Consider the following 27,478-nt stretch of genomic DNA (forward strand, 5'->3'; position numbering starts at 1 on the left):
ATTTTCAAAAATAACAAAGATCTAGACACCAAAACTCTTCAAGCACAGACTCTTCCCCCACTGCAGCTGCATGGTAAAGCACGTTTGTGAACCCAGTCCATCCTCTTGAGGCTTCAAGGAAATACTGTCCTGTCCTAGTTTGTGTCCTCCTTGAAGCGGTCCCCTGAATGCTAATGTTGGTACATGTATTGAAGAGAAGCCAGCAGCTCCACTTTTAATTAAGGAAACCTCCACGTGGTCTTTTAAAAACGCAAAGCCAGACAAAACAATAATAGCTAAAACTGGGAAATGGCTTCTTTTTCACATCAGATAATGACTTTTAGAAATGGTCTGTTTTGCCAACATCCTCCCTGGCTCCAGTCCTGTTTCTGCACCCCACCCTCAGGGCCCGAGTTCCTCAGGAAGCATTTCCAGTGTGAGCCCAGGGCTGCTGCTAGGGCTGGGCGTCCTGGTCATGGGTGCTGGGCTGTGCTAGCGCCCTTGACTCTCACCCGCAGAGGGGCCGTGCGTCACCTTGCTGCCGAACACACAGGAAGAAGGGGCTGGACTCTGCTTGAGACAGAAGCAGGTGCAGTGCATTGTGCTTACTTCCTGGCTTGGCTTAGAGCTGTGATGCTTCGCCTGCGAGGGGTCTGTGAGAGACCAGCCTCTGGAAAGCCTGGGTGTTGACTTTACCTTTGTCTAAAGAAGTGTGCCCATGTGCCCACTGACACTGCTCACAGATGTTGGGTGCCCACCTCTACCCGGTACAGTCACTGCACTGCCATGCAGTTGTTGTTGCTGCAGAGACTCTGGTCTTCCGTGTCCTGACAGATGAAGTAGGTGGAGGAGACTGGACCGCGTTAGTGGTGTTTGAACTTGGCTTTTTTTGTTTGTATTTTGGAACTCTTTTTTTCCCCCAAATGAAATCTCAAGGGGAACTCCAGGATATAAGAGTGAAAAGAGGAACCACTGTGGTTGAAGCTGAGGGCAGGACCCCTTCCTTCTGTCCCGTGGAAAATCCCCAAGGCGTCTCCTGGACCCTAAGACTCAGAGGAAGGTCTGGATACCAGGGACTTGATGCATTCGGTGGTGACTTGGAGCTTAATATTTTATCATTTTATGTCTTTCTCCTAGATGTGTTCTCCTTTAGGGCAAGAACTCTGTCTGATTGTTTGTTGTACCCTGAGCACCTAGTGCTTCATACACAGTCGTCATTTGAATCAGGAATCAGGTGGTTTGTAATTTCTGGCCTTCTTGACTTAATATTGTATTCTGTAGCCAAGCCCATAGTTCTTCTGTCTCCCAACACAAATTCTTGCTTTTCCTACTCAGAACCCTACCATGAGCCAGGTGTTGACTCTCCTGGCCAGGGACCAGTTCCCCTGATGGATACACAGCAGTCACTTCGTGTCACACCCAGCATACTTTTCCCAATGTGTTTCTGGAGCCCTTCCCACACTGACTACGGTCAAGCAAGTGACCTGCCAACAAAGTGTGAGCCCATCGATAGGTGTTCTTGTTTGGAACGTCAGTTTTCAAGGACCCCCGACTCCAGGATTTCCTGTGCTCTGCCTTCTCTATCAGGGCTCAGTGACCTTCACAGTGACTTGTCCTGAGTGAACTCAGGTTGTGTGCTCATCTGATTAGAAAGTAAATTTTTCCTTGGATATCAGTGTCCAGCATTCCATTCTGATTGTTTCCACTGAAAGTGATGATTGATATTACCAATGTAGGGATGCTTTATTCCAGGGAAGTATGGATCAAATTGATTATCATGAAGCAGTGTTAAATTCTATTTACAAACATATATATTCTCAGAGAGATTATATAGTTGGGAAGAATACAAAATATTTATTATTGGATACATTTTATCAGAACTTTAGAAAAGTAAGTTTTTATTATGGGAAATTTTAAGCATATGCAAAGAGAGAATAACATAATATTACCCACATGTTTCTTAGGTAGTTTCAACAATTAGTATTTCATGGCCCATTTTATTTCATTGATATGCTTACCCACTTAATTTTATTATTTGGAAGCAAATAACATGTTGTTTGGGGCGGATATCATTTGTTTGTTAAATAACAAAATATAGTTATCTTGAAGCAAATTCTGGGCAGCATATCATTGCAACCTCAAATATTTCAAATGCTTACATTTTTAAGATCTAGTCTCAGATTTGATCAGGCTTTAGCATCAGTGCATTTGCCTGTGAATTTACTGAACTACTGGCCTTTGTGTGCAAACTTATTTTTTCAGTGTCACTATTTGCAAATAGCAAGTGTTCCCCTCACTTTTTTACAGAAAAGGGCATTAGTGTAATCTGGTCTGCAGTTTTTTTTTAACATAACAGTTTATTCTGGAAATTGTTCCTTATTGGTATAGGTAAGTGGACCATGATCACAGCTTTATACTGGGTTTACTGATCTACAAGACAGCAGAGATGAGCTCTAGCTATTTACCCTGTGCTGTTGCTGTTAACACTTGATGGTTTGAAGCATGTACAACCTTTCTCTGAGGAACGTGGATCAACGTTAAATGAAAATGGTTACAGAACACCCTAACCATCTACACACTGTATTTTTATGTAGTACACATGAAAAGTATACTGTAATATTGGACTTCCCTGGTGGCACAGTGTATAAGAATCCACCTGCCAGTGCAGGGGGCACAGGTTCAGTCCTTGGTCTGGGAAGATCCCACGAGCCTTGTAGCAACTAAGCCTGTGCGCCACTCTCCTGAAGCCCGAATGCCCTAGAGCCTGTGCTCTGCAACAAGAGAAGCCACCGCAATGAGAAGCCCATGCACTGCAACGAAGAGTAGCCTCCATTCACCCCAACTAGAGAAAGCCTGCGTGCAGCAACGAAGACCCAGCGCAACCAAAAATAAACACTTAAAAATGCTGTAATATATATTATGTAAAATTTTAGTTTATCAAGATAGTGTATTATGTAGGATATCAAGTTCCCTGTGGAATCTTTGAATAACTGACACTTGTTTGCCTTTCTTTCAGATTTAATTAACCTGCACTCAAATGCTTCTGCAGAAAAAGCGAGAAATGTCCTAGCTGTGGAAGCTGCCCCTGGAGAGCTGGTAGGAGAGCAAGCTGCAAATCAGCCCGCCCCAGGCCCTCCAAATTCTATTAACTTCTCTTTTAAACAGTGGGGCACGGAGCTCAGGTGAGTCTTTGGAAAGCATTATGTGAAACTGAAAATGGATTATTTCTGATAATGTATAATTTTATATGTGAAATTATAAAATCACCTGGCATTTGTGAAGGTATTGGTCACAAGGTACTTTCGTATACTTTTAGCTTGTTTGGGACTCCTGTTACACACCTGATGCTTTCACACTCAGGGTTTAATTGTTTGAGTCTTACCATGCTCAGTGATTGACATATGGTCATATGGTTGACATTTTACGGAGACAACAATTGGCTCAGGAGGAGTCCTTGTCTAAGGTCACAAGGCTCCCAGGCTGCAGAGCTGAATGAGCATCACCACAGTCAGTTTCAGAATAATTTTCACCACCCCAAAAAGAAACCCCAGGACCCATTAGCAATCCCTTCCTGTTTCCCCCAAACACCTTCTTCCTATCCTGCCCTTGGTAGCCACTACTTTTTTGTCTCAGTGGATTTACCGATTCTGCATATTTCATAGGAGTGACATCCTACAGTACCTTCTCTTGCTTTGTTCACTGAGCGTAATGTTTTTAAGGTTTTCATCCAAGTTGTAGCATGTATCAGTACTTCATTAATATTTCATTTAGTGGGTATACCACATTTTGTTTATCCGTCCTTCAGTTAATGGGCATTTGGATTCTTTCCACTTTTGGGTTACTATGAATACAGTTGCTATAAACATTTGTGTGCAGGTTTTATGAAGACATAATTTTTCAACTTCTTTGAGTAAATATCAAGGAACATGTTGGGTCATATGGTAAGAGTATGTTGAGTCTTGTCAGAAACTGCCAGGTGGTCTTCTGAAACGTACCACTTTGCCTTCATTTCTACCAACAATAAATGAGAGTTCCTGTTGCTCCACATCCTTGCCAGTGTTTCATGTCATCAGTGTTCCAGGTTTTGGCTGTTTCAGTAGTTGTTTAGTGGTGTTTTAATTTTCATTTCCTTGATGACATATGAGGCGGACCGTTTTTCATATGCGTATTTGCCACTTGTTTATCTTCTTTGGTGGAGTGTCTGTTAAGGTCTTTGGCCATTTTTAAGATTGGGTTGTTTGTTTTCTTATTGTTGCATTTTAAGGGCTCTGTATTTTGAATAGCAGTCCTTTATCAGATTTGTCTTTTGTAAATATATTTTCCCAGTCTGTGGCTATCATATAATTCTCTCAATATTGTCTTTCACAGAGCAGAAGTTTTTAATTTTAATCAAGTCTAGCTTATCAGTTATTCTTTCGAGATCATGTCTTTGTTCTTGTATCTAAAAAGGCTTCACCATACCCAAGGCTGTGTAGGTTTCCTTCTATGTTGATGTTAACTTGTAGTTCTATAGTTTTGAGTTTGACATTTGCATCTGTGATCCATTTTGAGTCAATTTTTGTGAAGCATATATGGTCTCTGTGTCTGGTTCTTTATTTTTCATGTGAGTGTCTAGTTGCTCCAGCACTATTTGTTGAAGAGGTAATCTTTGCTCCATTGTATTGTCTTTGCTTCTTTGCCAGTGATCAGTTGATTGTATTTATGCAGTTCTATTTCTGGATTCTCTGTTATGTTCTATTAATGTATTTGTTTTTTTGCCAGTACCACACTGTCTTGATTACCATAGCTTTATGCTGCTGCTGCTGCTGCTAAGTCGCTTCAGTCATGTCCGACTCTGTGCGACCCCATAGACGGCAGCCCACCAGGCTCCGCCATCCCTGGGATTCTCCAGGCAAGAATACTGGAGTGGGTTGCCATTTCCTTCTCCAGTGCATGAAAGGGAAAAATGAAAGTGAAGTCGCTCAGTCGTGTCCGACTCTCAGCGACCCCATGGACTGTAGCCTACCAGGCTCCTCCATCCATGGGATTTTCCAGGCAAGAGTACTGGAGTGGGGTGCCATTGGTAGGTCTCAAAGTAGAATGGTGTCAGTCTTCCAGCTTTATTCTCCTTCAGTTATTGTGTTGGATAGTCTAAGTCTTTTCCCTCTCCATATAAACGTTAGAATCATCTTGTTGATAATCACAGAATAACTTGCCAGGATTTTGATTGGGATTCCATTGCTTCCCAGGTGGTGCTAGTGGTAAAGAACCCACCTGCCAATGCAGGAGATGTAAGAAGTGCGGGTTCAATACCTTGGGTGAGAAGATCCCCTGTAAGAGGGCACTGCGACCCACTCCAGTGTTCTTGCCTGGAGAATCCAAGGACAGAGGAGACTGGTGGGCTATGACCCATAGGGACGCAAAGAGTCAGAAACGACTGAAGTGACTTAGCATGCATGCACACATTGAATCTATAGATAAAATTGGGAAGAACTGACAATACTGAGGCTTTCTCACCATGAGTGTGGAATATTTCTCCATTTATTTTGTTCTTCTTTGATTTCATTCGTCAGAGTTTTGTGGTTTTCCTTACATATAGATCTTATATGTACATTTTGTTAGATTTATATACCTAAGTATTTTGCTTTCTTGGTGCTATTATGATAATATATTACTAATTTCAAATTCCACTTGTTCATTGTTGGTATGTAGGAAAACACTTGAATTTTGTATGTTAATCTCATATTGTGCCACCTTGCTATAAGCACTTACTAGTCCCGTCCCAAGAATTTTTTGGTTAATCTCTTCAGGTTTTCTACGTAGATGGTTGTGTCATCTATGAACAGTTTTATGTTTTCCTTACCAATACTTTTACTTTCTTGTCTTTGCCTTATTGCATTAGCAAGATTTCCATTACAGAGCTGAAAAGGAGTGGTGGGAGGAGGCATCTTTGCCTGGTACATGGTCTTAGTGGGGGCTTCCCCAGTGGCTCAAGTGGTAAAGAATCTGCCTGCAATGCAAGTAACACAGGAGACCTGGATTCAATACCCAGGTTGGGAAATTCCCCTGGAGGAGGAAATGGCAACCCACTCCAGTAATCCTGCATGGAGAATCCCATGGACAGAGGAGCCTGGTGGGTTACAGTCCATGGGGTTGCAAAGAGTCGGACACAACTTGGCACACACTCACTCAGCCTTAGCTTGGTCTTAGTGAAAATGCTTCAGGTTTCTTGCCATTAAATAGGATGTTAGTTTTAGGATTTTTTTGTAGCTAGTCTTTATCAAGTTGAGAAAATTCCCTCTATTCCTAGTTTATTGAGAGTTTTTATCGTGAATGGGTGTTGGATTTTATCAGACGCACTTTCTGCATGAATTGATATGATTATGTGGTTTTCCTTTTCTAGTCTGTGATATGATGAATTATGTTAATTGATTTTGAATGTTGAATGAGTCTTGCTTACCTGGGATAAATCTTAGTTCGTTGTGAAGTATAGTTCTTTTTATACATTGTTGAATATGATTTGCTAATATTTTGTTGAGGATTTTTATATCTGTGTTCATGAGAGACATTGGTCTGTAGTTTCTTTTCTTATACCATCTTTGGTTTGGCAGTAGGGGAATACTGGCCTCCTAGAATGAGTTAGGAAGTATTCTTTATGCTTCTATCCTCTAAAAGAGACTGTGGATAATTAATATAATTTCTTTCTTAAATGTTTAGTAGAATTCACCAGTGAACACATCTGCACCTGTGCTTTCTGTTTTGGAAGATTATTGATTCCATTTAAAAAGCATGTATATCCTATTCAGATCATTTATTTCTTCTTGTGTGAGTCTTGGTGGATTGTGCCTCTCAAGGAATTGGTCCATTTCATCTAAGTTATCAAATTTATGGCAATTGAGTTGTTTATTATATTTCTTGATTATTCTTCTAATTTCCAAAGAATCCGTGGTTATTTTCCCTCTTTAATCTCTGATATTAGTAATTAGCATCGTTTCTTTTTTCCTTAGTTAGCCCAGCTAGAGACTTATCACACCGGTTGATCTCTTCAAAGAACCAGCTTTGTTTTCATTTTATCCAATGTATTGATTTCCTGTTTTCAATTTTATTGATTTCTGCTCTAATTCTTATATTTATTTTCTTCTGCTTACTTTGAATTTAATTTGTTTTTCTTTTTCTAGTGTCCTAAGGTAGAAACTTAGATTATTGATTTTAGATCTTTCATCTTTTCTATTATGTACATCCAATGCTATAAATTTCCCTCTAAGCACTAGTTTTGCTGCATCCTGCAGATTTTGATAATTTACGTGTTCATTTAGTTAAAAATATTTTAAAACTTGTTTTGAGATGTCTTCTTTGACTCACATGTCAATTGGACATGTGTTGTTTAATCTCTACATACTTGAAGATTTTCTTGTTAATACCATTCTGTTACTGATTTCTGGTTTAATTCTACTGTGGTCTAAAAGCAGACATTGTATGATTTCTGTTCTTTAAATTTGTTAATGTGTATTTTATAGCCCAGAATGTAATCTGTCTTGATGAATGTTCCATATGAGGAAAACGTATTTTCTGCTCTTGCTGGATGAAGTAATTTGTAGATGTCGTTTATATCAAGTTGATTAATGGTGGTGTTGAGTTCGCCTGTGTCCCTACTGATTTTTTGCCTGCTGGATTTGTGTGTGTCAGATAGAGGGGTACTGAAGACTCCGTCTGTGATGGTGGATTCATCTATTTCTCCTTTCAGGGCTATCAGTTTTTGCCTCACATACTTTAAATGCCCTGTTGTTAGGTGCATACACATTAAGAATTGTTATGTCTTCTTGAATAATTGACCCCTTTATCATCATGTCCTGGCCTTCTTTATCCCTGATAACTTCCCTTACTTTGAAGTCCACTCTCTCTGAATTTAATATAGCTCTCCCTCTTTCTTTTGATTAATGTTAGCACAATATATTTTCCTCTCTTTACTTTAATCTATTTGTGTCTTTATTTTAAAGTGGATTTCTTGCAGATAACATAGTTGTGAGATGATTTTTGATCAGTTCTGACAATTTGTGTCTTTTAATTGATACATTTACACTATTGACATTCAAGGTGATTATTGATTTAGTTAGATTAATGTATACTGCATTCGTTACTGTGTTTTCTGTTAGCATTTGTTGTCCTTGTTATTTGTTGCTATTTTTGTCTTCCACTTTCTTACTGCCTTTTGTGGTTTAATTGAGCATTTTTTATGATTCCATTTCCTTTCTTGGCAGTCAGTTATACTTCTTTTTTTTGTAACCTTTTTAGTGGTTGCCCTAGGGTTTCCAATATATGTTTACAAGGAATCCAAGTCCACTTTGAAATAACACTATTCCACTTTACAGGTTGTGTGAGCATGTTATAACAACAAAATAATCCTAATTATCTACTCTAGTTCCTTTTATCATTGCTGTTATTCATTTCACTTATATATAAAGCATAAATAGCACATATATACAAAATATATATACATAAGCATCCACAATATATGCATAATATAAGTTTATACATATATAAAACATATATCAGCATAACATATACATGGCAAATAGATGGGGAAACAATGGAAACAATGAGAGACTTGATTTTCTTGGGCTCCAAAATCACTGCAGATGGTGACTTCAGCCATGAAATTAAAAGACGCTTGCTCCTTGGAAGAAAAGCTATGACCAACCTAGACAGCATATTAAAAAGCAGAGACATTACTTTGCCAACAAAGGTCCATCTAGTTAAAGCTATGGTTTTTCCAGTAGTCATGTAGAGATGTGAGAGTTGGACTATAAAGAAAGCTGAGTACCAAAGAATTGATGCTTTTGAATTGTGGTGTTGGAGAAGACTCTTAAGAGTCCCTTGGACTGCAAGGAGATCCAACCAGTCCATTCTAAAGGAAGTTAGTCCTGAATGTTCATTGGAAGGACTGATGCTGAAGCTGAAACTGAAATACTTTTGGCCACCTGATGCGAAGAACTGACTCATTGGGAAAGACCCTGATGCTGGGAAAGATTGAAGGCGGGAGGAAAAGGGGACGACAGAGGATGAGATGGTTGGATGGCATCACCAACTTGGTGGACATGAGTTTGAGGAAGCTCTGGGAGGTGGTGATGGACAGAAAAGCCTGGCGTGCTGCAGTCAGTGGGGTCACAAGGAGTCGGACCCGACTGAACAACTGAACTGAACATATACATAATAGGTATACATAAGTATACATTCCTGGTATTATTATTTTGAATAGACTGTTATCTGTTAGATCAATTAGGCTAAGGAAAATGTTTTTATTTTACTTTTATTTATTCCTTCCTCAGTACTCTTCCTTTATGTTGAATCTGAGTTTCTCACCTATATTATTTTTCTTCTTTCTAAAGAACTTAGTATTTCTTGCAAGGCAAATCTACTAGCAACAGATTCCCTCAAAGATTTTTTTCTTTTTTTTTTTTTTTTTTGCCTGAGAAAGTCTTTACTTTTTTAAAAAATTCTCCTTCACTTTTGAAGGATAGTTTCACACTTTACCGAGTTCTCCGTTGGTGGGATAAATTTTTTCTCTCAACGCTTTAAATATTTCAATCTATTTTTATTTGCAGAGTTTCTGAGGAGAGGTCACATGTAGTTGTCTTTGTTTCTCTATAGGTAAGGTAGTTATTTTCCTCTGGCTTCTTTCAGAATTTTTTATCTTTGATTTTCTGTAATTTGAAAATGGTATGCCATGATATGGGCTTTTTGGCATTTATCACGCCAAGTATTTCTTCTTTTCCCTTCTCTTTCTTCTACTTCTGGTATTCCCATTATGTGTATGTTATACCCTTTGTGGTTGTCCCATGGTCCTCAGGGAGAAGGCAATGGCACCCCACTCCAGTACTCTTGCCTGGAAAATCCCATGGACGGAGGAGCCTGGTAGGCTGCCATCTATGGGGTCGCACAGAGTCAGGCGTGACTGAAGCGACTTAGCAGCAGCAGCAGCAGCAGCATGATCCTCAGATGCTCTCTTCCTTTTTCTTTTTTTTTTTCCAGTCTTTGTTCTCTTTGCCTTTTAGTTTGGGGGAGTCTATCGGGATATCTCAGTTTCTTTCCTTAACTGTGTCCGGTTTATTCATAAGCCCATCAAAGACATTCTTCGTTTTTTTGCAGTGCTTTTACCTCTAGAATTTATTTTTTGTTCTTTTTTTAGAATTTCCATCTTCGCTTACACGATCTGTTCTTTTTTGTTTATTTTGAGTTTTGGCTGTGGTGGGTCTTTGTTGCTGTGTGTGGGCTTTATCTAGTTGTGGTGAGTGGGTGCTGTTTGTTGTGGTCCTCGGGCTTCTCATTTCAGTGGCTTCTCTTGTTGCAGAGCATAGGCTGTAGGGTGTGCAGGCTTCAGGAGTTCTTGCACTTGGGCATAGTATAGTACTTGTGGCTTCCAGGCTCAGTAGTTGTGGTGCATGGGCTTAGTTGCCCTGTGGCATATGGGAATCTTCCCAGATCAAGGATCACACTGGTGTCCCTGTGTTGCAAGTCAGATTCTTGATCACTGGACCATTGGGGAGGTCCTGGCTGTCTGTTTTTGCATGCTGTCTTATCCATCAGAGCCCTGAGCAAATTAATCATAGTTGTAAATCCCCAGTCTGATACTCCCAACATCCCAGCTATGTCTGGTTCTGATGCTTGTTTATCCCTTCAAACTGTGGAGTTTTTTTGCCTGTTGGTATGCTTTGTAATTTTGCCTTGTAGCTGAACATAGTGTTCTGGGTTGAAGGAACTGCTGTAAATAGGCTTTTAGTAATATGGTGATGAGGTGTGGGAGGTGAGGAAGTGTTGTGTAGTCCTGTGATTAGGACTCAGGCTCTTAGTGAGCCTGTGCCTCTGCAGTGTGAACTTCACAAGTGTTTCTCAGTATTTTTATTCCCCCTTAGGTGGGGCAGGATGGCTAGAATGGGCTGGAGTTGGGTATTTCCCTTCCCACAGGTCATTTGGGCTCCAATAATACCCAGGTTAGGCTCTGGTTAATAGTTTTCCTGGAAGACAGGCCTTGTTAAGAGCAGAGCGCTCTGGAATATTTAAAAATTATTCCTTTCCGCTCTCCCTGCCAGAAACCAGAGGGGATTTTTCTCTGGTATTCACTGTGGGAGCCCTGGAAGTAAGTCTCACAATACTGTGAGCTCCCCTCTGACTGGGTCCCCTAGAGTTTTTAACTCACAGAGGTGTCTGTACTGAGCCTCCAGCAAGTCAGCAGTTACAGTGAGTTTTCCTCCCCTGGCACTGGTTCCGTAGTTGAGTCTCTGCTCCAGGAAGCTGTGACTGCCTGTATTGGCCTGTCTTTCCAATATTGGGGGTAGCAGTATACCCTGTGTCCTCCCCTCTCTTATGGATCCAAGAAGTGGCTTGTTCCTTCGGTCACTGTTTCCCCATGTTCTCACTCTTTGAATTGCTATTTTCTGGCCATTCTGTACCTTGCTCTTCACCCAGGACCTTCACTCAGGGTGTGTCCTTCTGCCCGGTGTGCCCCATCTCATCTGATTCAGTCCCTCGCCAGCCAGCACTGAACGGAAGGTGGGAGGGAGGGGGCAAGGTGGGGCTGTCTCCCTGGGCACCGGCAATTAGAGCAGCACTGCTTTCACTGATTTCAACCTGTTGGACCACAGAAAGGGTTCTGTGCTCCTAAAAATGTTAGAAAGTCACCAAGACATGATCCCTTTATTTTACATGTTAAAAAGTTGACACTTAAGAGAGATAATGAAACCTCAGAAAAGTGTCTAGGGGGCTCTGAGAAGCTCTGGTTCTTTATGTCTCAGGACAGAAAGAATTCATTGAGAGGCAAAGCAATAGATAAGAAGTGATTTATTAGAATAGGATGCTCATGAGATTTACAAGCGGGCAGGCAAGAGGGTGCCACCCCAGGAACTTAGTGGGCTACAGTTGTATAATCAAAGAAAAAGAGGGGAGGGGAATAAGACCACCTTCTTCCTCATTCTTTGAGTCGTTAACTCTCCCAGCATGTTGGGTGGGGGAGTTTTTGACTCTGGATGGCCCGTCTGGGACTGTCATGGTGCTATGGAAAAATGATTTCAAATCTCAGTTTAATGAGGGTCTTTCACTTTGAAATGTCACCTTACCCAAATTATTGTTTTTTGTGTGTGCAGAGAGCATGTCTAGGGGTCATCAGCTTACTGACATCACTGGGTAGGATGTGGGTCTCATTCCACCATTGACTTATTGTTTGGGGGCATGTCTCACGCTTCTGTTCCATGGTTTTGTTGCTAGGCAGACCTGTTTTCTTGAGTGATCATTAACTTACAGGGATCTCTCATACTTTTTTCTTTAATTACTGTCCCTTACTGGAATTAAGTATTTAATCACCTACTGTATCCCTTTTCTCTGTCCCTATCAGTAAGGTGACTTGCTCAAGACACATAGCAAGTATGTGGAAGATCTGAAAGGCACCCTGGTGCCTTGATTGGAGCCCAGTGTTCCTTCCACCTCTTGTTGTAAGAACATATTTAGGAAATGATTGATTTGCCAGATTTTCATGCCTGACTAGTTCCATCTGCCCTCAAAATTAGATAATGGAATGGGGGAGACAGACCCGAAACATTGGGGGCTTTCTTATTATGGAGTGTGTTTCCCCTAAGAAGTGAGCACGTGTCACCTTTGCTTTAACAATGACAGTTCACATTCAGGGTTGAAGGTCACACTAGGAGTTATCTTCTCTCAGCTGTGCCTTCCCACCATAGCCCAGTGATTAAGAACCAGCCAGCCAAGTTCAGTTCCCAGCCCTATGACTTAAAGCTGCATAACTTGGGCAGATTACTTAACTTTCATTTGTAAAATGGGGGTAATAATCACACATACTTTGGGAGATCAACATGATGGTAATGATAATTTAATGCATAAAAACTACTTTGAGCAGCACCTGACCCTCACTAAGTACTAGATGAGGGTTAGTTGCTGCCTTTGTTGGGGAAGACACAGCCCATGGCAAAGCCATTCTCCATGGGGGTCCAGGGGGCCGCTTTCTGTAGAAACCCTGATGTTTGTTGATTGGCATATGGATCTTAGGTGTTTATGGTTTTTGTTTTCTTTTTTTGCTTGCAGCGTGCTTAAAAAAGGTTTAAATGTTCAGTAAAATGCTTTAGATGCACAGAGATTTTTTTGTTTTTTGAGAGGTTTTAATGACCATAGAAATATTAAAACAAATTTCTGTATTATAAATTAATGGCTTAAAAATTGCATTTATTTTATATAAATTTAAATGGTATTTTAGAGTGTCATCAGGGCTTAAGGGATAATTGAATGCTTGTCTGCTATGCTTTTATTCTGTTTATCAATACAGTTGAAACTTTCCAAACCAGCTTCCACCAGCTCCCCTGTTTACCTGGTATTTTAAATTCTCTCTATAGAGCCGTGGTCCTCAATGACTGCAGAAGATTAAGGGCCACTGCAGGGCACCCTGTGCCCCTACTCCCACCAGCCAGCTGCAAACTTACCAAGAGTCGGCTGAGTTTGTTCCTAACTAGTTAATGCTAACTAGTTGTACATGTTATTGTAATTATATAATTGAGTGAAATACTTAGTAAACCCATAACGTTAAAATGAGTTGCTTTTTCTGTGAAAAAGTAAGTTAAATGCTTGGGGGAAATTTGATAAAGGTGAGTCACTAAAAAATTGCCAGGATGTGGGTGACACAGTTGTGAAAGATAGGAGAAAAAAAATTGTTCAAAACCTGTAAAGAGTCTATACTTAGATTGTTTCACAACTGTAAGTCCCTAATCTTTTTAAAAAGAAGCAAAACAAATTTGGAAAAGTTAGATGGTGTCTTATGGGTGTGACTTATCCAAGAAAGATACCAGGGATCCCTGGTCAGTAGCCCCAGACTCAGGAAGAAGCCTTGGCTGGCCTACGTCAGGGGGCTGGCACGTCAGTGCAGGCTTATGTGTGCCTTCACAGGTCCATGTGTTTAAGTTATTGTTAAATGGTTTCCTGCTTTAACCAATGTTTTCATTAATCTACTAACGGTCCAGATCACTTCAGGTAAAAATTGGCTCTCATGTGCAATTCTGGCTGGTCCCTGTGTGAGTGTGCATGCTTGGGGGTGGGAGTGTGACTGTGTGCCCTGGAGCCGTGCAGAATTCGAGTGAGGTGGGCGTGCGTGGGAGGTGCTCGGGCCGCAGCTGTGCTGCAGGTTATGTGATGGTGGTGAGCTTGGCCCTGTGGTTCTGTGGGTCTGGACTGGGCATCCATCCAGGCGCTCAGCCGTGCCTGACACACGAGTGAGCGGCAGGAGTGGGGTCTTGCTGCAGCTCATGCTCTTTGTAGTCAGCCTGGGTTTTGGAATCTCAGCTCTGCTACTCATCAACTGTGTGATGTTGAGCCAGTTTCTTAACTTCTCTGAGCTTTATATTCTCCATTAGTAAACTGGCATGTGTGTGTTTGTGTGTGTGTGTGTGAATACCCTTCCCTATTGGTTGGGTGTAAAGGTTAAGGTTATTAATAATTGCCTGGCTGAGTGTCTGACTCAGTGCAAATGCTCAGTAGAGAGTGCTTACCCGATCCAGTGCTGCTGGTATTGCTGCTGCTGTCATTTCCCTGCCTCCGTTGAGCCAGTAAGTGAAGTGGGTCTTTATTATCCATCAGTGGAGAGGGTGCCTATCTGGAGGATGGGGGTGGAAACTGGGCTGGCTAAGAAAGTGTCCTTATCCTTCCAGTCTTGCCTCTGATGGGTCTTCCGTTGGCCCTGCCACTAGTCCTGCTCTGACCCTTTGTTTTTTGCTCCCCTCTTGAGCCCTCCCCTGGAGAAGGGCATGACAACCCGCTCCTGTATTCTTGCCTAGAGAATCCCATGGACAGGGGAGCCTTGTGGGCTGCAGTTCATGGGGTCGCAGAGTCGGACACGACTGAAGCGACTTAGCATGCATGCATGAGCCCTCAGGCCAAGTAGATACAGTTATTCCCGTGAATGGCTGGTGCTCTCAGGAGGCTGTTCTGGTTTGGCTGGCTAGGACCGTGGCTAGTGGCGCATCCTGTCTGTAGCAGAGGGCCCGGCCTGAAGCAGGGGGGATGATTGGTGAATTTGGGGAAGTCATTCATGCCCAGTAGCTGTAACGTGGTATTCATCTGTGGTTTTCCCTGTAAAACTGAGCTATGTCTATACCAAGAAAGAATTTAATCACCAAACTGCTGCCCCACACTGATGATTTAAAGCCTGGCCTTCCAGAGAGGCAAGTGTGGAGGAGGGTGGCCAACTCCCTGACCAGGGGAATTTCAGTGATCGCATGAGCTGGCCGGGCTGTCTGCACCTTGTTGCATCAGCGCCCAGTCCTCTCTGACATCTCCTGGGAGTGGGGGTCATGCTCAGCACCTCTGTCCCAGCTGTCCTCACCACCTCCACTGGCCAGCACTTCCAGGAACCCACATATCAGAAGGGGCACAGTTGTGTGACACCACTTTATGAAAATTGCTGTAGTCGTGAGAGGAGCGATGGCTGTGGCATATAACCCTGGCTGGGATGTGTGGTCATCCTCCTTGACATGGGAAGCAGAGAACTTAGATGCCTTGTTTAGGGCCACCAAGGGAGGGTGAGATTGGCCCACGTCTGCCATGGTATTTAGAATTGGGGGCTGGGAAGGGGAAGCTGCTGGCGCCTGTTACCCTTTGCAGGGCCTGGGCCCACCTGTGGCAGGAGCCCTACTCTCAGTGACCTCAATCAGTTCTCACCACTAGTTCATGCTTTGCAGGAAGAATCTCCTCACCTTAGGCTACAGGCCATACTACTGAATATGGCCTCGAGGGCCAGAGGGCTCATCTCCCCCTTCTGCCTCCAAACCGCCCCCCCCCCCCCGCCCACCCCCCCTAGTCTCAGGCCTGCTTGGCTTCTTTCAGTTCTGCAAACACGCTGTCTTCCCTACAGGCCCCGCCTCAGGCTGACTTTTTGCTGGGAGGGCGCCCTCCTCCTGGTGACTCCCTGTCACCCTTCCTAGGAGCCTCATTCTACTCACCCCTGTGCTTCTTGTTCACAGCCCTTACTTCCACTTGTAGTTATTCTGTTTCTTTGTGTTCTTGTCTGTGGCCCACCTCCCAGGTCGGGGCTGGGAGCTCCAGGGGCAGGGACCCCATCTGTCCTGGCTGGGTGCATCCCCAGTTCTGCACATGGGGCCCTTGTGTGTGGCGGGTGTCTGCAGCCTGCTGGAGGAAGGAATGATGAATGAAAGGCTCAGTACCCTTCCTGGCCCAGAAACATTCTCCGTTCCTGCTCCTCGGGGTTTTTCTGTCCTCAGCCCTGCACACATGTGTGGGTGGCACTGTCCATACCCTCCTGCCAGGGACTGCAGTTCCTTGGGTGCTATATTTTCTATTTGGCCTCCAGGGTAGGGCTTTCTCTCTAAGAAAGCGTTGTTTACCTTTTTGACTGGGAATCCACAGCAAATAATATCTATTCATACATAACTGCGTAGTGTTTGTAAGCACACAAAACAAACAGACATTTCATAAAATTTTAACTATTATATCTAGTAAGGCTAAGTACTGTTTTTTCTTCCAGTGTATTAAAACATGACCCTCATCATGACCCTCAAAATTGATTTTGTGGCTCTTTAATTCAGTCTCCTGACCTGATAATGGGTTGCCACCCACAGTTTGAGAAACACTGCTCTGAAGGCTGCCCTTGGCTGTGTACACCCACTCTCCAGTCATCTTTCTATCTTCTTCTCCTCCCTTCCTGTGTGGCATTCATGCTCCCTTGGATAAGAGGTGACCCCTCCCTGCGGGCAGACAGGCGGGCAGATAAGGAGTCCTGTCACAAGGCGCTGTAGGGTGCAATTGAAGGCTGAACCTAGCATGGCACCCTCCCTGGGTGCACTGAGTGGGTGGTGGGGGAGATGTTTGGGAGGGCAAGGCTGTGCCGTGGAGGATGAGTTTTAACTTGGGACTTGAAGTGTGAGGTGGGACCTGCCAAAGGAAAGGGCACGTGCAGAGACACCTTTGCAAAGGTATGGAAGGCAGAACGTCTCATGAGTTCACAAGTTGATGCGCTGGGAGTGTAGGGTGCTGAGTGGAGGTGATGACTAACGAGTTGCTGAAGAGGCCAGGAGGCCCAGGGTGAAGTGATGAGGTAGCGTCTGTCCTGTGAGCAGCAGGGAGCCAGTAGAGCTGTACCTGCCTGGAAATTCTGTGATGAGATTATTTTCACTTTGATTCTTTTTTTTTTTTTGGAGGCAGTGCACTTTCTTTTTTCCCCCCTCAGTTCAGTTCAGTTGCTCAGTCGTGTCCAACTTTTTGCAACCCCATGGACTGCAGCACTCCAGGCCTCCTTGTCCATCACCAACTCCCGGAGCCTACTCAAACTCATGTCCATCAAATCGGTGATGCCATCCAGCCCTCTCATCCTCTGTCATCCCCTTCTCCTGCCTTCAATCTTTCCCACAGGAAACACCAATATATATATTTTTCTTTTTTTCTTAATATATATATTTTATTCAGGTACAGTTGACTTAGAGAGTTTCAGGTGCACAGCAAGGTGATTCAGTTACATATACACATATATTATTTTTGAAACTATTGTCCGTTATAGGTTATTTTAAGATATTGACTATAGTTCCTTATGCTATACAGTAAACGCTTTGTTGCTTGTTGCATATCTGTTTTTTTATTAGAAATCTAGCATGCTATTCAAACTAAGTCAAACGTGATATCAAAATGTCATAAGTTTTTTAGTTAGGCAAAAATCCATATGTTTTCTAGGGTATATATTATACATATTATATATGTGTGTGTATACAAATAATATATATATATGTATACAAAAGCTTTTCTAATGCACTTGGTAAAGGCTTGATAAAGAACATCAAAAAAAAAAGGAAGAGATGGAGAAATTGGAAAACATGGATTAAATGAAATGGGAGCACTGAATATGAAATAGAAAAAGTGAAACAAACTAGATTAAAAGATCATCATATAGTCCAGTTGTTTTTAAACATGAGGCAGTGCACATTTTATTAGATGTTTGTTCTGATGACTTTAGAATTGGTGAACTCATTATCCGTATTAAATGTATAGGATGATTTGGAAAGGGCCTTTCTGATGACACTTCTTTCCCAAGTCATTATATCAACAGTAAATATATTTTAACTTTAGACATGATGCTCCAAACTTCAGTGGCTGTTGAAATATGGACTGTAACAAAAAGTAGCCTTGCAAAGCCCATGGTTCTAAGGGCAGTAGCTTGTTGGAGACCGACTGTATTTGTTTGCTCTGGCTGCTGTTAACAATTACCATAAACTCGGTGGGTTAAAACAACATGAATTCATTCTCTTAGAGTTCTGCAGGCCAGAAGTCCAAATCAGTCTCAATGGGCTAAAGTCCAGATGTCAGCGGGCTGGTTCCTTCTGGCGGCTCCAGGAAAGAACGCATCCTTGGCCTCTGCCAACTCCTGGAAGCTGACAGCATTCCTCGGCCCGTGGCCACATCGCTCTACTCTTCCTCCCTGGCCCCTTCGCCAGCTCCTCTTCTTATAGTGGTATCTTCCTGTGCCTCCCTCTTATAAGGACACTTATTATAACATTCAGGGCTGTCTCAGATCATCCAGCGTAATCTCATCTCAAGATCTCAGTCACGTCTGCAAGTGCCTTTTGGTTATTTCTGCCTTTTAAAAAAATCATTTCAAATAACATTGTCCTGGTGTCCTTGTACATATGTCTCCATATCCTTGTGAGAATCTCTCTGAATAATTGATGTGTACAAGAGGAGACACTGCGTCATTGGATAGCTGTTGCCAGTCAGAGCCCCTCCACCCTTACTTTTTGTTTCTCTTGATGGGGCTTGTAGTCAGGAGGGATAGAGCTGATTGGGAACTTGGGAGGTAGCTTCCCCTCCTTTTGCAGCTGTCTTCTTGCCGTAGACAAGATGATGATAGAGCCCCAAACTTGGTTGTGCAGGGTGTTTGTGGAGCTTTGAGCTCTTGAAGGATTTGATGAGGTATTTTTCCAGCCATTCTGTCAGCCTATAAAATTCTAGCTGATTATCAGAGGCAAAGTGAATATTGAAATTATTACTGTTTTAGATAAACCTTTTAAACTGTATGTAGAAAAATTGAACTAAAGTATATGAACCTAGAAACAGAGGTTTCCTTATGAATTATATAGTTGCTGGTGTTTGGGTTTTTTGTTTGTTTCTTAACTTTCATTGGAGTTCAGTTGATTTGCAGTGTCGCTGCTGGTGTTCGTTTGTAAAAGTTCGGCTTGAACACTGCAGCCATCAGGGTGACATTTGGCTGCCCAGTGGTCCCTGACTTTACCTTTCAGATCAGAGTAGCTGAGTGTTTATTGAACAAAACAGCAGGCACCTAGTACGGTGCCTGGAAGGACACAGAAGTTCTGCTCAAAGGTTTGTCAAATGACCTTGGGTTGTTTAAAGAACAAGCACTGTACGAGAATGGCCTCAAGCATCAGCCAGCAGAGCCCTGTTAAACTGGTTGTGAACTCTTAAGTAGTGTGCTGGCAGGACACTGACTAGTGTAGAGGCCTCTGCTGACTGGAGAGGACGGGACGAGTGGCTTGAGAAGCGTGTACTCTACTGACCCTCATGTGGCACAGTCACAGAATTGGCTTTTACCACATAAGATCAAAAAGCAGCAATTAGTGTTTCAGCTTAAAGAGGCTTTCGCTTTGAGCCTGATCCCATTCTTCATCACCTAAGGCTTGGCAGGTGGTACCTCCCCCAACCAAGGCTCAGTCCCTTGGCTGCAGGTGAAAGCATGGTGTTTGCATGTGTGGGCCCCGAGACAGGGTGGGAATGGCAAGGCCAAGCTGGGGAAGTCTTAAGTCATGTAAATTGCTCTTCTCTCTCCCAAGACATGTTCAGTTCTTCCCTGCTGTCTCAGTCCTTCTTCTGTATCCCTTTAAGGACCAGAGCTGAGTAGCATAGTTCTAAGGCTCAGGCAAAGGGCAAAAAGAGCTTAACTCCTCGAATCGATGATGATGGAAGTAACATGTGGCATATGAGTGAAAGCTGCTGTGAGACCTTGGCTCTAGCAGGGCCAGGGAAGCTTTACAGTGTAGAGGGTCCAGGGGTGCCTCTACTCAGCAGTTGTATCAAAGAAATGAGGAAAATCATATTAAGCTTTTGTGAGAGTTTCTCTTTCTTCTGAGCAACTATTTTGAAATAGCTTTCTCCCAGACGGTATAATTTTTATAAAATCGGACTTTACCACAACATTGCATATTGGGTTATAGTGGGGAATTTCTTGGGGAATTCCTCTATGCAGTTGTCTGTGAATTTCAGTAGGGTGAGGGAAACATAAGTGTATGAAGTAATATCTCTACATTTTTCTAAATTCTTAAAGCGCTTTGATGAAATTCAAACAAAGCAAAAAAATCATGCTTTCAGAAATGTAAAACAGTGAAAAAATGACTGTTTTACATGAGAATATCATCTGATTCACACCAAAGATGAAGCTACCTCCCCACCCCTTACCTTTAATCTGCCTCAGAAAACTCTGAATGATGCACATTTCTTCCTCTTCTTTATTTTAATAACCTTACTGAAGTATAATTTACTTATGTTAGGTGTACAGGCTGATGGAGTTTAGAAATTATACATAGTCATGTAAACACATCTATAATCAAAATATAGAGCGTTTCCACCACCCTATAAAGTTCTCTCATGCCCCTTTGTATGAAATTTTTAAGGATTTTGTGTATATGGAATCATGCTATGTGTAGTCTTTTGTATTTGTCTTCTTTCATGAGCATCATCTTTTTGAGACTCATCTATATTGTTGAATGTTTTCATAGCTCTTTCTTTTTTCATTGCTGAATAGTATGCAGTAAGTATGGATATATCACAATTTGGTTATGCATTCACCAGTTGATAGACTTTTGGTTTATATACAGTTTGTGGCTATAATAAATAATGCTTGCTCTGAGTATTCACATCCAAGTCCTATGTGTAGTTATTCAGCCACCAAATTATGTCCGACTCTTTGTGACCTCATGAACTGTAACACGCCAGGCTTCCCTGTCCCTCACCATCTCATAGAGTTTGCCCAAGTTCATGTCCATTGAATCAGTGATGTCATCCAACCATTTCATTCTCTGTTGCCCTCTTCTCCTCCTGCCTTCAGTCTTTCCCAGCAGCAGGGTCTTTTCTAGTGAGTCGGCACTTTGCATCAGGTGACCAAAGTATTGGAGCTTCAGCTTCATCAGCAGTCCTTCCAGTGAGTATTCAGGGTTGATTTCCTCTAAGATTGACTGGTTTGATCTCTTTGCTGTCCAAGGGACTCTCAAGAGTCTTCTCCAGCACCACAGTTTGAAAGCATCAATTCTTCGGCACTCTGCCTTCTTAATGGTCCAGCTCTCACATGCATACATGACTATTGGAAAGACCACAGCCTTGACTATATGAACCTTGGTCAGCAAAGTGGTATCTTTGCTTTTTAACACACTGTCTAGGTTTGTCATAGCTCTCCCGCCAAGAAGCAATCATCTTCCAATTTCATGGCTGCAGTTATACATCTATGTGTAGGCATATTTTCATTTCTCTGGGTAAATACGGGGGATTGGGATTGATGCACTCGTTAGTTGAGTGTGGATTCAACTTGTTACGATACTGCCCTACTGTCCTCCAGTGGCTGCACCATTTTGTGTTCCCATTAGCAGTACATGACCTTTGCAGTGGTTGCACATCCCTCCCAACACTTGGCATTACCAGTGTTTTTAACTTTAGCCATTGGGGTAGGTGTGGTTCGCTTCAGTTTTAAGTTGCATTTTCCTACTGATTAATAATGTTGAGTATCTTTTCCTGTGCTTTTTGGCCATCTGTGTATCTTTGGAGAAATGACTGTTAGGTCCTTCATCCAGTTTTTAATTGAGTTGTTTGTTCTCTAATCGAGTTGCAAGAGTTCTTTGTATTTTCTGAATACAATTCTCTTATCAGATATTGGTTTTGCAAATATTTTTCAAAGAAGAAAATCTTTTTAATCTTGATAAAGTTCATTTTATCATTTTAATCTTTTACAGATTGTGTTTTTTGTGCTCTGTATGGGAAATCTTTGCATAACCCAGTGTCACAAATATTTTCTTGCCTCTTTTCTTCTAGACTCTTAATGGTTTTGATTCTTACTCATTTGTATATTTTAAGTTAATTTTTATGTGTTATGTGAGGTGAGAGTTGAAGTTCATTTTTTCTCCATACAGACAACCAATAGTAGTACCACTTTTTGAAAAGACTGTCTTTACCCCATTGAATTCCTTGGCATCCTTGTTGAACATCAGTTGACATTATTACTTGCTTAACATTGTACCATGCTTGTTAATTTTCTTCCTTTCTTTTTGTCTTTCTTCTGTTTTATTTGGATAGTTTCTGTTCCACTGTCATCACATTCACTAACCTTTCCTTCTGTGGTGTCTCATCTGCTATGAATCCCATCAAGTATATTTTCACCATAGACATCGTAGTTTCATCTCTAGATTTTTAAAAATTGAAGTATAATTGATTTACGATGCTGTGTTTCAGGTGTATGGCAAAGTGTTTCAGTTATATATTCTTTTTTGAGTTTCTTTTCTATTATAGGTTATTACAAAATATTGAATATAGTTCTTTGTGCTATACAGTCAGTCCTTGTTATTTATTCTATATACAGTAGTGTGTGTATATATTCTATATACAGTAGTAAACTACTAATTTATCCCTCCCCACCTCCTTCCCCCTTTGATAACTGTAAATTTGCTTTCTATGCCTGTGGGTCTGTTTCTGTTTTGTAGATAAGTTCATTTGTGTTAGTTTCTTCAATTCCACATATAAGTGATATCACATGATATTTGTTTTTCTCTGTCTGACTTACTTCACTTAGTATGATAATCTACAAGTCCAAACATGTTGCTGCAAGTGACAGTGTTTTTTTTTTTGAAGTTGAGTAATATTTCATTGTGTGTGTGTATATATGTGTGTGTGTGTGCTAAGTGGCTTCAGTTGTGTCTGACTGTTTGCAACCCTAAGGACTGTAGCTCACCAGGTCCTCTGTCTATGGGATTCTCCAGGCAAGAATACTGGAGTGGGTTGCCATGCTCTCCTCCAGGGGATCTTCCTGACCCAGGGATCAAACTCACATCTCCTGCAGCTCCTGCATTGCAGGTGGATTCTTTACCACTGAGCCACTGGGGAAGCCGTGTGTGTGTGTGTGTGTGTGTGTGTGTGTGTGTGTGTGTGTGTGTGTGTGTGTGTGTGTGTGTGTGTGAGTCATATGTATATTTACACACTACGTCTTCATTATCCAATCATCCATTGAAAGGCATTTAGGTTGCTTCCATGTCTTGGCTATTGTTAATAGTGCTGCAGTGAACATTGAGGTACATGTATCTTTTGAATTAGAGTTTTCTTTTTTTCTGGATATATGCCCAGGAATGGGATTGCTGGATCATATGGTCACTTTAGTTTTAGTCTTTGAAGGAACTTGCATACTGTTTCCCGTAGTGGCTGCACCAATTTACGTTCCTATCAACAGTGAAGGAGGGTTCCTTTTTCTCTATACCCTCTCCAGCATTTGTTATCTATACTTTTTGTTGATGGCCATTCTGACTGGTGTGAGGTGATACCTCATTGTGGTTTTGATTTGCATTTCTCTAATAATTAGCAGTGTTGAGCATCTTTTCATGTGCCCGTTGGCCATCTGTGTGCCTTCTTTGGAGAAATGTCTTATTTGGGTCTTCTGCCCATTTTTCTGTTTGTGTTGTTGTTTTTAAAAATACTGAGCTGTATGAACTGTAAGCTGTTTGTATATTTTGGAAATTAATCTCTTGTCAGTTTCATTCTTTGCAAATATTTTCTCCCATTATGTAAGTTGTCTTCATTTTATGTATGGTCTCCTTTGCTGTGCAAAGCCTTTTAAGTTTAAGTATGTTCCATTTGTTTACTTTTGCTTTTATTACCATTACTCTAGGAAGTAGACCAAAAAAAATATTGCTGCAATTTATGTCACAGAGTGTTCTGCTTATGTTTTTCTCTCTGTAGAAGTTTTGATTTGAATTTTTTAAACATCTTTCATATCTCTATTTAACATGTTTAGCCTTTCTTCTAGCTTCTCAAACATGGGGAAACAGTTTTAATAACTTTTGAAATTCTTTTCTACTAATTTTATTACTTGTCATTTCTGAGTCTGTTTATTGATTTTTCTCCTTAAAATGAGTTCTGTTTTCCTACTTCTTTGCAGGCCTGGTAATTTTTTTTATTGGATGTCAATATTATGAGTTTTACCTAAGTGCTAGATTTTTGTGTGTATGTGTTCCTACATACATGTATCTTTTATTTATTTATTTGGTTTTGGCTGTGCTGGGTCTCCGTTGTTGTGTGTGGGCTTTCTCTGGTTGCTGCGAGTGGGGGCTGCTCTCTCATTGTGTTGTGCAGGCTTCTCGTGGTGCAGACCACAGGCTCTAGGCTCTCGAGCTCAGTAGTTGTGGCACACAGGCTTTGTTGCCCCTTCGCATGTGGGATCTTCCCAGACCAGGGATCGAACCCATGTCGCCTGCATTGGCAGGTGGATTCTTAACCACTGGACCACCAGGGAAGTCCTACATATATTCTTAAGCTTTTTTCTGGAATGTAGTTTAATTATTCAGAAACAGTTTAAAACTTCTGAAGTTCACATTTAAGCTTTTTAGGTAGTATAAGAACAGCCTTTAGTCCAGGGATAACGTCAGTAACCTTTTTCTGAGTACTCTACCTGAGGCCGCAGGAGATTCCACTCTGGCTGGTGGGGCTTTATAGTATTCCTGGCTCTGTGTGAGCCTCAGGGGTAGTTCCCTCTGCTCCTGTAGGGAGTTCTTTCCCCATTCTTAGGTCACTTTCTTACACACAAGCCTGATACTACTCAGCTGGAGACCTAGGAACACTCTGACATTTCTGCAGCCCTCTGAATAGCCTTCTCTCCAATACTATGACCTCTGAACTCCTCCTGTCTTGGGAGTCCTATCTCTGTCTTATCAATTCATGGCAGAGCTCCCCCTGCATTCCTCCTGCCAGCCCTGTGGCCTGGGAGTCTCTAGGCACTATCCTGGGTCAGGGGAAGGGCTTGCCTTGTTCGTGTTCCGCCTCTCAGGGGCCACTGCCCTGTGTAGCCTAATGTCCAGTGTCTGAAAATCATTGTTTCCTCTGTTTTGTTCAGTTTGTCAGTTGTTTCAGATGACTATTAATCTAGTTCCTCTTAGTCCATCTTTACTGGAAGTAGAAACCCCAACCTAGTTTTTAGAAGTTTTAACGAAATAATTTTAGCACACAGGCAAGTGTAGATTGTAGTGAGTAGATTACCTGGGTAGCCACTACCAAACTATGTAACATTGTCATATTTCTGCTGCACTTTTAAAAGCACAAATTAAAACATTACAGATACAGTTCAAATCCTCTCTTGTCTCCACGATCTCATGCTTCTCTTGCCTTTCATGGAAGTAACCAGTATTCTGTATTTGATAATTATCATTCTTATGTGGACTTTTAGAGTTTTGCTACATATGTATGTATCTATAAATGATGTCAATTAGTAGTATTATCTTGAAATTTAAAAAATAACATGAATCATGTTGTTCTTCTATTTTCTTTCTTTTCTTGTTCAGCATTTAAAGAATATTTGTCCATATGCTCATATAATCTTAGGTAGAATGTACATTCCACAAGGACCAGAATATTTGTTCACTAGCAAATCCTAAACACTTAGTGCCTGGCACATAGTAGGCACTTAATTAATATTTGTTGAGTGAACAAATTCACTTTGTGATGTATAGTATTTGGTTGTATGAATATGCTACAGTTTATTTATCCTCTTGTCAGTGGATGTTTAGGTTGTTTGGGGTTTTTGCTAACATGGGCAGTGCTGCGGTGGATGTTCTTGCTTGTGTCTCCTTGTGCACATGTTGAAGAATTTCATGCTGAGTTGTTGGGCCTTAGGATAAAAACCTCTTCAGTTTATCTGTATGTTGCTGAATTGTTCTCCCTGGTAATAGTTCCAATTTATACGTGCCACCAGCAGTGTATGAGAGTTCTCATTTCTCCATATCCTCACCAACATTTGTTATAATCAGATTTTAGTTTTTGCCTATCGTATATATGTGATGTTTGTTGTTGCTGTTGTTCAGTCAGTAAGTCGTGTTCGACTCTTTGCGACCTCATGGCCTGCAGCACGCCAGGCTTCTCTGTCCTTTGGTATCTCCTGGAGTTTGCTCAAATTCATGTCCATATGTGACATTACATTTTGCTTTGCCATTTTTTAAAAAGTTAAACATTTTGTTTTTCCCAATAGAAATTCAATGTCTTCTTTCCGTCCTGGGAGAGGGCATAATGATAGTCGGAGGAGTGTGTTTTATACCAATGAAGAGTGGGAGCTTCTAGAGCCAAGCCCTAAGGAACTGGAGGAGTCCATGGTGCAGGAAGAAAGGAAGAAGCAGGTCCCTGAAGGCAACAAAGGTATGGACGCGGTCCCTGTTGTCTGTCGCTCTTGCCTCTGCCCTCTGTTAACCCCTGGTACCATGGGAGACCCTTTGGTCACAGGTATCTCGAGGAGCATGAGGCCCAATGGAAGTTGTGTTCTCTCTGTGAGAAACAAAACATAAAAGCTTAAAAATGAGATGTCACAAGAAATAAATACATGTCCTGTCCTGTGGTTCTGAGATTTTTTCAGGAAATGGGAAATCCAGAAGTTGTGGTGCTCTTTACGGAAATACTGATTTTTTTTTTTTTTTAAAGAAAACTTTCTATTTATAGAAAAGTGTTAATGCACACAAAAGTAGAAAATGCAGTGTCATATTCCACAATTTTGGCTTCTTTCTTCTCTGAGCTCCTGCCCCTCCTGGCACCTACCACCAGCTGGGTTATTTTAAAGTAAATTCTAGATATTGATCCATTGCATCTGTAAACATTTCAGTATGTATATCTAAGAGATGACTCTTTAAAAGAACCATAGCTTGCGCATTAAACCTAAACCCAGCTACAGTAAGTCCTACTTGTCTTCTTCCCCAGTTGTTCTGTAATTGCTTGCAGTTGGCCTGAGCAAGTGAGGTGCTAACAGGGCCCCCAAGTGTGTTTAGTTGTGTGTCTTTTTAGGTCTCTTTCAGGCTGAACAGCTCTCTGTTTTCTTTTTGTCTTCCATTTACCTTGCTCTGCTTGTTGAAGAAAGAGTCTTCATGCCGAGGAATTGCCCACATTCTGGATTTTGATGATTGTATTTCTGTAAGGTCATGTAACAGGCTCCTCCATCCCTGTATTTCCTCATACACTGTTTACACTGTACACAATATTTCCTGTATACACTATATACAGTATTTCCTGTATATACTGTACATAGTGTTTCCTGTATACACTGGTCGTTAGAGCAGAGGCCTGTCCAGATTCAGGGTTGACTTTTAACTATGACTAGAGTATATTTTGGGGTGGAGTAGGGACTGGGAGTGTTGTTTATTTCTTGTTGAATCACATCTGGAAGACATACTATCTGGTTTTCCCTCTTTCTGTGATACTAAGGTCCATCAGGATTTAAGATGTCAGCCTGACC

General features: G+C 41.6%; 1 protein-coding gene across 6 annotated transcripts in view; it reads left to right on the plus strand.

Annotated features, from left to right (window-relative positions):
- The window catches only part of TBC1D2B (TBC1 domain family member 2B), an 87,818-nt gene that overhangs the window by 29,566 nt on the left and 30,774 nt on the right, over positions 1–27,478 (plus strand). For all 6 annotated transcript variants that reach the window (XM_081549591.1, XM_081549592.1, XM_081549594.1 and 3 more), the window contains exons 3-4: positions 2,996–3,161; positions 26,231–26,394. In XM_081549591.1, coding sequence (XP_081405717.1) covers positions 2,996–3,161; positions 26,231–26,394 — 330 coding nt within the window. The remainder of the gene's footprint in view (positions 1–2,995; positions 3,162–26,230; positions 26,395–27,478) is intronic.

Source organism: Giraffa tippelskirchi, chromosome 12 (assembly GCF_054371585.1).
Source record: "Giraffa tippelskirchi isolate mGirTip1 chromosome 12, T2T-mGirTip1v1.2.pri, whole genome shotgun sequence".
Taxonomy (NCBI): domain Eukaryota; kingdom Metazoa; phylum Chordata; class Mammalia; order Artiodactyla; family Giraffidae; genus Giraffa; species Giraffa tippelskirchi.